General features: G+C 28.0%; 2 protein-coding genes and 1 long non-coding RNA gene across 3 annotated transcripts; 1 reads left to right on the top strand and 2 right to left on the bottom strand.

Annotated features, from left to right (window-relative positions):
* Positions 1-363: 363 nt before the first annotated feature.
* On the bottom strand, positions 364-2,950 carry LOC100644937 (DEAD-box helicase Dbp80). Its single transcript, XM_003399582.4, has 8 exons — positions 2,680-2,950; positions 2,202-2,422; positions 2,034-2,126; positions 1,727-1,944; positions 1,466-1,643; positions 1,132-1,369; positions 891-1,053; positions 364-715 (listed from the first exon to the last, which is right to left on the bottom strand). Exons 1-8 carry the CDS (start codon positions 2,740-2,742, stop codon positions 462-464), a joined length of 1,428 nt encoding a protein of 475 aa, XP_003399630.1. The 5' UTR covers positions 2,743-2,950; the 3' UTR covers positions 364-461.
* Positions 2,951-3,842: 892 nt separating this feature from the next.
* On the bottom strand, positions 3,843-13,510 carry LOC100643091 (RNA-binding protein 33). The gene is made up of 11 exons (XM_012314765.3): positions 13,378-13,510; positions 12,711-12,810; positions 9,763-10,331; positions 8,783-9,660; positions 8,503-8,669; positions 8,251-8,424; positions 7,858-8,169; positions 7,639-7,789; positions 7,113-7,243; positions 5,580-6,197; positions 3,843-4,506 (listed from the first exon to the last, which is right to left on the bottom strand). Exons 1-11 carry the CDS (start codon positions 13,386-13,388, stop codon positions 4,333-4,335), a joined length of 3,285 nt encoding a protein of 1,094 aa, XP_012170155.1. The 5' UTR covers positions 13,389-13,510; the 3' UTR covers positions 3,843-4,332.
* Positions 5,088-5,717, top strand: LOC125386109. Its single transcript, XR_007225979.1, has 2 exons — positions 5,088-5,131; positions 5,196-5,717. It is a non-coding gene; the product is annotated as an uncharacterized LOC125386109 (long non-coding RNA).
* Positions 13,511-13,540: the final 30 nt, after the last annotated feature.

Below are 13,540 nucleotides of genomic sequence, written 5' to 3'. Positions count from 1 at the left end.
TTGTAATATTTCCGTAATACATATAACCAAAGATCGATCAGTAGATCATATGTGGTCAAATTAAAATTTAAATGTGGAAGAATGAATAGTTTTTCTTTTATATAAAAACTCAAACTTAATTTTAACTAAGTTACATGGAGTACAAAGATAAGGGCATGATATTTCTCTGCGTCAAACAGTTATTTGTTGTATAACATATAAAAATATTTTTTTATTTTTATATTGTTCAAACTCTGTGTATATTCCTGATCCAATCGCCATATTTTAACTCGATATCAAAGAATACCATATAATCATTGTAAAAAAAGGTAAACATATAATATTTGTTGATAATATGTGCTATTGGAAAAGAAATACAAAGAATTCATGTTGAGAATACAAATGTCTATTCTTTTAAGAGGTATTACAATATATCTATGCGTATTTGATAAAAAGCATAGTTGTATTTCTTACATATTAATCTAGGCTCCTATTTTTTCTATTTCATCTGCATCTTCTGCATCAAGGTAATGTATTTTTCTTCCAAAATGTTCTTCTATATCCTTACATATTTGCATTGCATGAGACGAATCTATTAGATTAATAGCAATTCCGGATTTACCAAAACGTCCAGCACGACCAATTCTATGCAAATATGTTTCACAATCTGCTTGCCGATTTTGATCCACTGGTAAATCAAAATTGACAACTATTGTTACTTGTTCAACGTCAATACCTGCAACATTTTTTGACTATTGAACCACTTAAATAAATTTATAATTAATGTTGGAAAGTTGTAAAAATGTTTTCCATATTTATACTTCCATATTTTTAAAAGTACGTAATAAATATATAGAAAGAAATATAAAAAACTTTAGACTTTAAAACTAGGACTGGAGTCACATAAATACCTCTGGCTAAAACATTAGTTGTGATAAGAACTTTTTCAAGACCAGCTCTAAAACGATCCAAAACTGAAATTCTCTGTTCAACTGTCAGTTCCCCAGATAAAACAGCTACTGCATGACCGTCTTTTGTCATTTTTTCGGCTAACCAACCCGCTGTTTTTCTAGTCTATAGGTAAATGAAAAGTACTATTTATAATTTTAAAACGGAACAATCACTCATCAATGCAACATAAAGATATCTTACATGACAAAAGATAATTGCCTGTCCTATTGTTATTACACCATATATGTTGGTAATAGCTGCATATTTTTCATCCAGATCCTTGCATTTTACATAATATTGTTTAATATTATCTAAACTTTCCTCTTTTTTCAGTAACCTTATTATTAAAGGATTATTAACTATAATTTCTGCAAATTTCATCACTTCTGGCTCATAAGTTGCAGAGAAAAACATCATTTGACATGTGCGTGGAAGCTGCCTGTAAGCAATGTGTTTAAATGTAAAATTTAAATATAAATACAATATGCAGCTTGAAATATTATTTCTTTTTGTTTTTATAAACTAAAATAATTACTTATGAATACGAATACACTGGTCTTGATGACCTTGTGTTGCTATCATTACATCTGCTTCATCTAAAACAAAAACTGATATTTTATTTAAATTAAAGAACTTAAATTTAACAGCCCAATCTAAAACTTTTCCTGGTGTTCCAATGATTATGTGTTCTGTAACCTTTGATCCACGACTTACTGAAATAACAAAAAAGGGATGTAAATTTTTGTTAAAAAAGATAATTTCTGTATGGTTGAAGATTATCTATAATATGTATTACTTTCTTCTCCTCTTACAGCATATTTTATTTTTATTTCATTACAGAATGCAGACATTTTTGCTGCTACTTCTCCTGTTTGTATAGCTAATTCATAAGTTGGTGATAAGCAAAGCACTTGAGGACAATTTTTGGTGGTGTCGACTCTGCTTAGCATTGCTAATACAAATGCTGCTGTTTTACCTGTCCCAGATTGTGACTGAGCAATCATATTTTGTGGTCTATAAATAATCGATTAAACTTTATGATTGTCATTTATTCTTTGTATTAAAAAATGAATGAAACTTGTTTATATTAGAAACAAACTTACGGATCAGCAAGTAAAGTAGGTAATGCAGTTTCTTGAATTTTTGATGGAGCATTAAATCCCATTGCATATACTCCTTTTAATAAAGCAGGTTTACTATAATATATATTATACTGTATAATCTTTTTAAAACAATATCAATATAAAGAAATTAATAGCAAAAATACCAACAGGTGAAGAGCTTCGAAAGATTTAACACTATATAAAGGTGAAGATGGATCTCTTCTTTGAACTTCTATATCTTGTGTTGTTTCTACCAAACCTTTACGTATAATTTTTTGGAATAATGATTTTTCTGCGGCTGAGATTTGGTCATCCGAACTATCATCATTTTTGGAATCTGTATTTGCTGTACTTTCTTTAGATTCCTTATCTATATTTAGATTAGACACCTGACACGTCATAAGAGTCACAAGTTATTATTTCGGTAAAAAAAGATAATGAAAATGTTTCGTTATAAAAAAGGGTTAAAATTGTTATATTATTGATAGATTTAACATGCTTTAACTGTTGAATATATATAATTTCAGTAATTAAAAAGTAAGCAAGGGAGGTACACAAAAAAGAAATTTTTTTGAATAGCAAATGTGTAATAAACAAACAATAGTGAGGTTAAGCCGGTGATACACATATATGATAAAAATATTACCTTTGCTGATAGTTTTTCTTGTTCGTCTACGAATTTAGTCCATTCAACTTCAGTCGAAGCCATATTAACATTGATACATTCACAATGATTAAGAAAATAATTTAAGTTTTAATTAGAATGATAAAATAATATAATTACTCGTCGTGATTTTTAGCTAACGTAGCGTCACAGCACGGCATAAACAATAACTAAGGTATATATATTTTTTGTGAAGAATAATTTAAAAATGGCAAAAGTTAATAGTGATATTAATAAATATTGGAAAATTTAAATAGATGATAAATAATAAATGATAAATTTAATGAACAAAATTGGTTTTCATATACATATATATACATATATGTAGTGATTTGTGAATATACTTTTCTCGCTTGCAAGGAATGTGATTTTTTCACTTTGTATACATATGGTATCCTCAGCTATCAATACATACATATATGTATATTGTCAATATTTCAAGGTTCTCAACTAAAGGGATCGACATGTCAATATTTATTGATAAATCGCATTTTTGTTGAGAACCTTGAAATATTGACAATATTATTGATTGTCTGAGGAAACCCTAATATCAATTTAATTGTAATTAGTATTAATAATAGTAATAAATTAATAATAATAAATATAAATATATATGTATTTTCAAAACATATATATATATTTATAATTTTTTCAAAATTTATTGTTTATAAAAATTCAATGTTTCGTTTCAAATTTGAAAAATTCCGTATTTCGTACATTTTAACAAGTGTTAAAGAAATAAAGTTATGTGTTCTATTTAGGATAATGTACTTTTTGCAATGTATTGAATAAAAATTTTGGACTTAATTTTTTAAAAGTATTTATTATAGAGAAGTATGTCATATGTTTTTTATATTATTACATTGTAAATTAGTATAATGATATTTGTAATAAAACATCTATCTACTAATTTACATAGTATAGATTATATCAAGCATGAAAAATATGATGGGATTATTGATATTTTACAATAATTTTAACTGTTTGATATATGCATAATTTAAGCATGTCATTGATTAATATTGTAACACATTGTAACTGTATTCTATAACCTAATTTACTTTTAATTTTTATAGCAAATATGCGTAAATATATGCATAAGTGTAACATCACTTTAAGATAACCTTTAAGAAACATATTCATTGTAGTGGTTTGAATGGTTTTAATTTAAAATATTATACAACGTAGATATAATTTATGTGTTTTATGTAATGATACATGTATATTCTTGCATTTAAAATTACAAATTTTCGAGATTAACATATATGGTGTATAATAAATGATAGCCATTAAATGCACAATATATTATTAGATACTATCGTGTATATTTTTATATGAAATATACATTTCATATTTGACATATGTACAAATTAAATGGTCAAGTTTATTCACCTCATTTGTAAAGATATATTATACAGTTTATTTGCAGCCGAAAATGTTTTTTTTTCCAATTCCTTGACGAAACATACTTTAAATAAAATGTACGTAAAGTACGAAATGCGTTTATTCATATATAGGCTGCTTTCGTAAAATAAAATATTGTTGCTTGTATAAACGCAAATATGAATGTACTTATATACTTCTTCTCTCTTGTTTTATCGTAATACACTAGATTAAATATGTTCAATATATCTCCTAAGAAACTTTTATAACTGTGGTAGTGGTCTTAGTTCCGCTTGATTGCGGTACAAGGCGAACGGTTATCAGCGAAAGGTCAAGCATTTTGCGCTGGTATTTCTTGTGAAACACCGTAGCAGCAGACTGCGTTTTAAACACAATCGTTGCGCTGCGCTCACCCATTTGTATGCTCTATAACACGAATAATATAAACAGATAATTATTAAATTGTTGAATTAAAGAAACCAATATTTATTTTAAAAAGGTTGCGTATTTTCAACTTGTTACAAAAACTTATTAAAAGCATAATAATAAATTGAATAACAGATATATGATTCTAACATATCAAGTATTATAATAGTTAAAATAAACGTTTTTTGTATATATAAATATATACATAATAAACAAGGTATATCAAGTTAGATTTAAGCAAAATATTATCAAACAATATATTGCTAAATATATAGTTATGTTCTTTTATTATATTGTTTATTATATAGTTTTATATGAACTACAATCATTATTTATAAATATGATCTAAACTTTTAGGTTAATGTAAGATATCCTTCAAAATAAATCTGCCCATTACATGTTAATATAATATTGTATCTATATTCATGTATATATATTAAGGAAAGTAATACAATACTGGAGTTATCAAATGCTTGTTTTTATTTTGTTATAAAGAAGAGTATTATCAAATATTGAATGAATACGAAATAATATTGGGATAATGATTTTTAAACAACTACAATAATATGAATTTGTCAGTTGTAAAACAAATTTATATACCTCAATGAAAAAAATACCCAAAAAGGTAAGAAACAATGTAAGGTTTCGAATAGTATTACAAACTAATAATAACTTCTCCCCAAACAAAGAAAAAGGAAAAAAGATGTAATTATTAGTATTACTATTGACACAAATTTAATATGTGGGATATTGTCAGAAATCTTAATTAACGTAATCCGTAATGACATAAATCTTAAATGAAATCATTCTCAAAATAATCATAATTAAAATAATAATAATAATAATAATAAAAAAAAAAAAACAAAAAGAGAAGGAGAAAAAAAGAAAAACCCACAAAAAAAACAAACATGCTTGAAGGAGGAAAGATTGGCATTGTATATTATTATAAAAAAAAGAAACGATCACAAAAGAAGCTGGATTTATGATTTCTGAAGGTAAAGTATGTGAAAAAAGGATCTATGAATTTGCGACGAAAATCTAAGTCTTAAACGTTTTCATGCAAAGATAGTCACCTCAATTGTTCCGATGCCTTGGCACATACGTCTAATTTGCGCTTCGGACGTGCTTGCTGCTAAATTCTCTACCTTTACAGTATTTGTTTTTATTTCCGGTATTTTTTTCTGTTGTATAGGAGATTTTTGTAGTACAACTCTTTGGTTACTTTGTGTATTAACAACAACCTTTTTTGCATTGGCATTCGTTACTTCTTGTACATTAATCACAGTTTTTTGAAGATTTCCTGGTGATTTTTGTTTAACAATTCTTTGTGAAGTACCAACAACTTTCTGTCCTATATTTGCTAATTTTCTTAAAACATCAGCTTGATTTTGACCAATTCTTTGAGTTGGACATTGTGTAACGTTAACTAACTTGTTTTGCATCAATATTTGACCTTTCTGCAAATTTGATACTGTTTTTTGTATAGTAGTGGCAACCTTTTGTGTATTTAATAATGGTTTCTGAATTACAATTCTTCGCGTTCCAGATTGGGAATTTAATACTTTTGTATGTTCATTTCCTTGATTAATCGTATGTCCAGAATTACTGTCTTTTGTACAATCTATAGAATCGTTGGGTTGTATAGTTTGTATTGTCCTGACAATTCGTATACATGATGATTTCTCTGCGACCTATAACAAAAATAATCGTAAAAGATAGCATGCCGTGTAAAAAAGTATAAGAAAGAATAATAATATTTGAGTTACTAATTTTAATATAAAAAATTCATTAGAAAGATCAAGATTTTGCTTCAAAAATTACAATAAATGAAAAAGAGTTGATAAAGCATTTTAATATAGAATAATCTTAATAAAAGTTTGGAGGAAATTAAATAGAACAAAAAGTATTCAAAAATGTATTTTATTAGAACACGAGTAAAAAATATACAGAAAGTCTAATAGACCTATATATACATATATATATATATATATATCTTCATATATATATATATGTACATATATAAATATTTATTTTTACTTGAATGATAACTTACATATCTCAAATGACATATTATTAAATAAAAAGATATATATATATATATCTTCTATAATATATATATATATAAAGTATATATATATCTTTTTATTTAATATGTCATTTGAGATATGTAAGTTATCATTTAAGTAGAAATAAATATTTACAAATGGTATAATTCTCACGAATAAATAAAAACTGCAACAATATGTTTTAGTAAATAAAAAATATTGTTAATTTCCTAGATATTGCAGCAACTATTTCTATACCTATGATATTTATATACAATATATTTGAATCTTTCTCTTTTTCATTTTAGTATAATACAAACAAGTAAAATTCTATCAGACATGATCAGATTTTATACAATTTATTTGCTTTAAGCATTAAGCATGAATTGCTTATAAAAAATATCATAATAAGAAAAACCGTTAATTACTCTCACTGTTTTACAAGTGTGTATATCAAAGAAAGGAAAAAAAAAAGAAAAAGAGAGAAAAAAAAAGGAGAAATATTAATTTCATGTTTTGTGTACCGACAATTAAGAAAGCATGACATCTTTAGTCATATACCTCTGTAGATTGTGTATTGACAGGACGAGCACGTCCTCTTCCAGTATTGGTATGTCCTTTGTTTATGGATGCATCTTTTACTACTCCCATAAGTGCTGATACAGGTTTTGCATCCTGTATATTTTCATTTACTAGGAAATAAAATTATTCATTATACACACAATTATATTCATTTTAAATCGTTGCTATTATTATTATTATATATAATTATGTACACAATATATTAGTTATTTCTTAAACAAAATATCATGTTATAACTGAAATATTATAGTTTATTAAATAAATGCTTAATTATGATAATAGAAGAAAAAGAATGAAATAATTTTTAACAAATATTCTGCATACTTTGATAAAGAAATGGTAACTCTTTTACATAATAAAATAAAAAAATAAAATAAAAAATATATATTACTAAAAAAACTTAACTTTACATCGCCTTTGAAAACGTATCCATTGTATTCAAGCAATTAATTACTAAATCATTTGTGTATATCTGATTTATACAATGAAATGTTATTATACATACATGTATTTTCGTTTTTAGTTTCATCATTTTGTTTCTCCATTGCAGCCATTTTTCGTCGATTTTCTTTCTCTCGCAAGATCTTTTCTCTAAGCCGTTTCTGTTCCTCCATCTTTTTTCTATATTCCTGCATTTCTGGGTCGTTTTCTTCATCCTATAAAAATTTATTTTGGAGGAATATGCAATGCGTGGGAAGGAAATAAAATATGAATGTGTATATACCTTTTTGTCATTATTCGTATTGTTCAACATATCCACTGTTCGTACTTCTTGAAGATTTCTGTTGCTAAGCTTTATTCGCTTTGGGCTCAAATCACGTAAAGGTCTATCTACAGAGTTGGAAACTCTTTTTTGCGGTAATCTAGTTCTTATCGAAGTATTCACTGATCTCTTACTGGACTTCTGTACGTGATTTTGATCATAATTCTCACGATACGTGGTTGACGAGCAAATCTTACCCTTGGAAACATGATCGTTTCTGGTTTTCGACGACAAATCTTTATCGCGATAATTTTGATGGATTCCTCTGTGATCCTGGGGATAAGCATTGTTTTTAAAAACTAGATTATATTCTTCACGCTTAATATGCTTGTTACCAATTCGTACGCTACCAACCTGTGGATAATTATTTTTTTGATCCCCTTGATCCGATTTATATTTCGAACTGGATTCATAGCTATCATCTCGCAAGTAACTACTTTCTAAAGAATACTGTTTATTCTGAGTTCCAGTTTGATTCTTTTGCGGCTTATTTTCTTGCCATACATCAGAAAAGTATGCATAAGGATCCTGTGAAAATTCGTATAATTATAGTTTTCTGTAAAATCTTGTTACACCTTAGATTCGTCAATATCACGTGATACATACGTCGCTTTTATTTTGTTGATAATTTTGTTGATAATGCGGCGGTTCTTGTTGGATTTGATTATACGAACTTTGATTCTGATATGGGATAGCGAGTTGTGAGAATTGGCCAGTAGGAACTTGAGATGATAAATTAGGTGTTTGCTGAGTGGAATCCCATGCGAGTCTTGCTGTTTGCGAATCAAACCAGAAGGAATCATAAGTAAGAGGAATTAATATGAAATTATAGGGAACTGATAAAAGTTGAAAAAAAGAAAGTTGATAATCACTTGAAAGAACTTACCATCATTTGTCGACTGGACGGCTCCTCGAAAGTGAGGATTGATTAAAATCTTGTGCCCTGGAGGTAAAGGTACATTGGGTACATTGGAAGTGGATTGTTGCGGTACAGGTAACGTATTAGTATTAAATTGACTGGTAGGTACTTGATCGGAATATCCGGACCTCGAATCGTAAACGGATCGGTTTTCAAATTGAGCTGCTTCTTGAAAAGGTGGTCTATTCTCGAAAGGTGATTGATTTGGTATTTGATTGACGTTAGGATGGTTAATAAGTGGCCCTTGGGAAGTAGCTTGACGTGGATATCCTTGCATAGGTAACGGTTGACTGCCCTGTAACAATGGCGCGGTCGATGTTCCAGGTACGACTGAATTCAGATTTCCAAGAAGCGTTCCTCCAGGATTTCCTTGCAACAATGGACCTTGATTGTTTTGCATCAGCCGAGCTTGATTATCTTGCATAAGGGAAGCTGAGCCTTGAAACGGGGCTGTACTCGCACCAACTGGCGCCGGTTGCATTTGGACATAAGGTGGTTGATTCGATGGATGGCTGTAAGACGGTCCTTGAAGCGATCCTGACAAGCCACCTCGAGGTCCGTAATCTAATCTTGTCCCGATTGTTCTAGGACCCACTTGATTTTGAAATTGATTAGGATTGAATTGTGGTCTATTATCTACAAAATGCGATGGACCTTGGTGCGAACCGTTTGGAGAATAATGCTGGAAGGGTTGTACTTGAGAATTTTGTTGCTGGTAGACAATCTGTTGGTTTTGCATATTGTTTGGTACCCCGAGGAAAAAGAGTGGCCAGGTCTCGAGTAAAGGTGGCCTGCATACTGGTGGTGGTTGATTATCGAAGTTTGCGTTGCGTGCATTACTGAACCTGGTCAATCACATTTTACAAACAATTAGGTAAAATATAAAATAGGTATTTTAATATTCTAATATTATACATGTGTACACACAAACGCACAATTGCACATACCTTGGATTAAAATTTCCCGAATTTTGTGTATTGAATCTTCCACCGCGATTTCCTCTTGTACTTCGACCTCTTCCACGGCCTCTAGTTGCTAGCTTGGATGGTTCAGATGTTACCACGTTCTCCAAAGTATCCGGTATATGGTTATTCATTTTCGAAGAAACGATAGTTCTTTCATTTTGAAATCTGTTCCTCCTTTCTTTAGCTTCTTCGCATTCGTCATCTTCAAATCCTTGTCCATTCCCAGAATAGATTTTTGCATTTTTCTGCAGCTTCTCTCGTAGATCTCCCTTTTCGATATTATTCGAAGTATTGATGTTATCAATTGTAGAAAATTCATCGTTTTGTCGGGTTTGTTCACTTTTATATTCATTAATTTCATCTTGTTCGTAATACTTCGATTGAGTCTCTAGCTGATTTCCATCGTCGTAAAAATCATTGTCGTTGCTTCTATCAGTTTTGCTCCTATTAAACTCTATGTTTTCATCTTCACCATCTAAGTCGTCAAGTGCATCGGTTACTCCTAAGTCCAGTACATCATCTGTTTCCTCTTCTCCCTTATAGCTATTCTGCTGCTCAGGGAATTAAATTGCCAAATATTTGTAATGAAAATATAATATTTAGCCGTGATCGTTACAATCTACTCTTAATTAACTATATGTTTATCAATTTATAAGAAGTTACTCTTTCATGATTAAAACGGAGGTACCGCATTTGAGAATTCTCACACCATTCTTTCCTCCTATTTCTATCAATTTTCCTTCCTTCTCATCGAATCTCTTAATTATTATCAACCGCTAATAATAAGATTTATACGGCAAAAAATTTAATCGCAAGTTTCTCGACAAAACTTACTGTTAGGTACTATTATAATTCATGCAAATGAATATTACCGTAACAGTCAATTAGAATAATAAACTATTTTCTCAATAAAAGCGATAGCATATTTGATACTTCGCAATACGGAATTGTTATAAATATATATTATACAATACGTTACAATTCAAGGTAGCAGCAGCATGATATATTGCAGTTTAACAATATGTTTCGTATTATGTTCCATTGTATATTGCTCATATTATATATACGCATATATACATTTATTTTATTATACATATACATTCATTTCATTTTGGACAAATTGCATTAAGAATCATCGAGTTTCTATTTCAATTTTTTGAATATTTCATACTGCTTTTTAATGAAAAGGAAATAGATACATGACTTTAAATGTTATACAAGTTGATATGATATCCAAAGATATAAAGTGTGTACGATGTATTGTTACAGTCGTTCAAAAGAACGAACGATATTACCTTCTTACAATACCATTGTATCACAACAATCAGACTCGATATTTCTTTTTCATAACATTTGAATGTTTTAATGAAAGAATTCATCGAATCAAATATCTCTTTTCAATCTTTCATACATCTTACAAAATAAAAATTGCGCAATTACATTTAATTTTCTGAAAATCTGAACAAGATGTGATTTCCATTTGTAATGAAATAAAATGTAATTGTGTGGACTAAATCTTTAAACACACTTTAAGAAAACTTATATAAACATGTATATTATAAACATTCATATATCTTTTATACATAAAATCTTTCATTAAAACACACAATTTTCATGACATCTTTGAGTATATTATCTGTAGTAATTGTAATATTTAAATATTTACACTATCAATCACAAAATTTAATAGTGCTTTCAATTGTAATTTGTTGAGAGGCTACGAATAGCACATTAACAAACTTGTGTAATCGTACTGCTTCAATCACCACTAACATTTATTCTGCTTACAATATCTAATAGTTGTGCTTTTTTAACAAACAGGGAAAAGGAAACATAATAAGTACAGATAACATAATAAATTAGGAAATATCATTACGTACAAATTCTCAATATTCATTATAAATATACAGAGTTTTACCAGCACTAATAAAAGTAATTATAAAAGTTTAAATAATAAGGAAAATACAGAAAGCAATTATAGTACAAAAGATAGAAATTGCTATAACAAATAATATTATGATATAATATGAATACAAAGAATAAATATAAATCGTTTATCTTTCATTTTCCCTGCATAAATTTTTACTAAATATGTTATGGATGAGTTTTACATGTTCCATGTTTCATTTTCACATCCTTTGTATATTATAATAAAGTTGAGAAATCTCGTAATAAATTTTATAAGTCAACAATTAATATGAAGCATTTGCATAAAATGCAAAATTTTCGCCTACGCAAAAATGTATTATAATTTTTTTGCATTTGCTTTAAACTTTGAATACAATCTCATACGCATATAATAAGCACATAATATTTTCGCTCACAATTTAAGTAAAATGCTTATTTCACCATGAAAAATTTCAAAATATTCAAATAGAATATATCTTTGTTTAATCATTTATAAAATGATTCTATACATGAATTAATGATAAATATCTTGTGTGTAGGACAGTATCATCATACAATGAAGAATATGTAATTTGAAATTATGATTTTAGATTTGTTCATCCTAGTCATAATACATAAAATAAATCAGATATAACTAAATGAAGTCCTTCTTGCTTGCTGAAATATATCGTTTATAAAACACATGAAAACAAAATTATATCAAAATTAATCTGTTTATATTAAATAATTAATTATTTTTGACAAAGTTCAGAAGAATTATCAGAAAATTCACAGAGAGTAACTTTATATGTGCAACTACTATTTCATACTATAATTTTTAAGATCGCCTTGATTAATAATCGTAATATGTTGATTTGTTATTATATTAACAAATTGAGTACAAAATTCTTAATTTTCTAACTGCAATATATATTTCTTAATATATTTGTTATTAGACTTGAACATTATATTTTATCATATGATGCATTATAATGAACTAATTTTTATTTAACAACAAAATAATGGTCAAGCAATATGCTCACCCTCTCCACTTCATAGTCATCTGCTAAAAGAGCCTCTTCTTCATCATTGCCTAGATCATATTCTTCATCTCCAAGATCTTCGTCCAATAGGGTATCATCACTGAACAAATAAAAGCTTGAATAAAAATAGGTACAGCGATCATCACGTTAAAAATCTCTTTTAAATATATTTAATATATTTTTATATTATTAAAATATGTTTTTTCAGTTAACATACAGATACAATAAATTCGTGTTAAAATATAATAATAAAATATAATAGGAAATCCACTAAACTTGTGAAAATGAATCATATACAACAAAAAGTAATCAAAACAATTTTTATTAAAGTAGCCATTAGTACACAATAAAAACAAATATTATTTTTATGGTTATCATACTTCTTTAATATCCTGCTAATGCAATCGCTGTATTTTACGAAATGAATTTTAATTGCAGAACCAGTAAATGAATAATTCACAAAAAGATAGAATACAATGGATGATGGAAAAAACACAATGTACGTCACTATTAACAATGATTATAACTCTAACCTCAAATTAAACATAGCTATACGGAAGAAATAACAGATTTATAATTGTATATAAAATAATTCCGAGGTTAAATCAAATAGTAAAATTATATCAGAACATTAATTTTCTATAATGGAAAAATAGATATCTCTTACTGTTCCGACATTGTACGTCCACTTTCTGATGCTTGAAGCAAAATCTGCAAACTATGATGTCACCGAGACTCGAGATAACGAGCGTTGCGTAGCTCACATCGATTGTTACTTTCGAGATATCAACTTCCTATATCGAAATCTCGAAATAATATCGACTACAGTA

The sequence above is a fragment of the Bombus terrestris genome, chromosome 12 (assembly GCF_910591885.1).
Source record: "Bombus terrestris chromosome 12, iyBomTerr1.2, whole genome shotgun sequence".
NCBI lineage: Eukaryota > Metazoa > Arthropoda > Insecta > Hymenoptera > Apidae > Bombus > Bombus terrestris.
Note: the sequence above shows the minus strand (reverse complement) of the source record. Positions and strands in the feature narration are given on the sequence as shown.

Excerpts from the sequence above, each read along its gene's own strand:
- LOC100644937 (XM_003399582.4), bottom strand. The coding sequence starts at position 2,742 with ATGGCTTCGACTGAAGTTGAATGGACTAAATTCGTAGACGAACAAGAA. Across the intron at positions 1,644-1,726 it reads TGCTGTAAGAGGAGAAGAAA|TAAGTCGTGGATCAAAGGTT; the intron begins GTAATACATATT and ends TTGTTATTTCAG. Across the intron at positions 716-890 it reads AACTAATGTTTTAGCCAGAG|GTATTGACGTTGAACAAGTA; the intron begins GTATTTATGTGA and ends AAAATGTTGCAG.
- LOC100643091 (XM_012314765.3), bottom strand. Across the intron at positions 9,661-9,762 it reads TCGGGAAATTTTAATCCAAG|GTTCAGTAATGCACGCAACG; the intron begins GTATGTGCAATT and ends GTGATTGACCAG. Across the intron at positions 8,425-8,502 it reads ATCAACAAAATAAAAGCGAC|GATCCTTATGCATACTTTTC; the intron begins GTATGTATCACG and ends GAATTTTCACAG.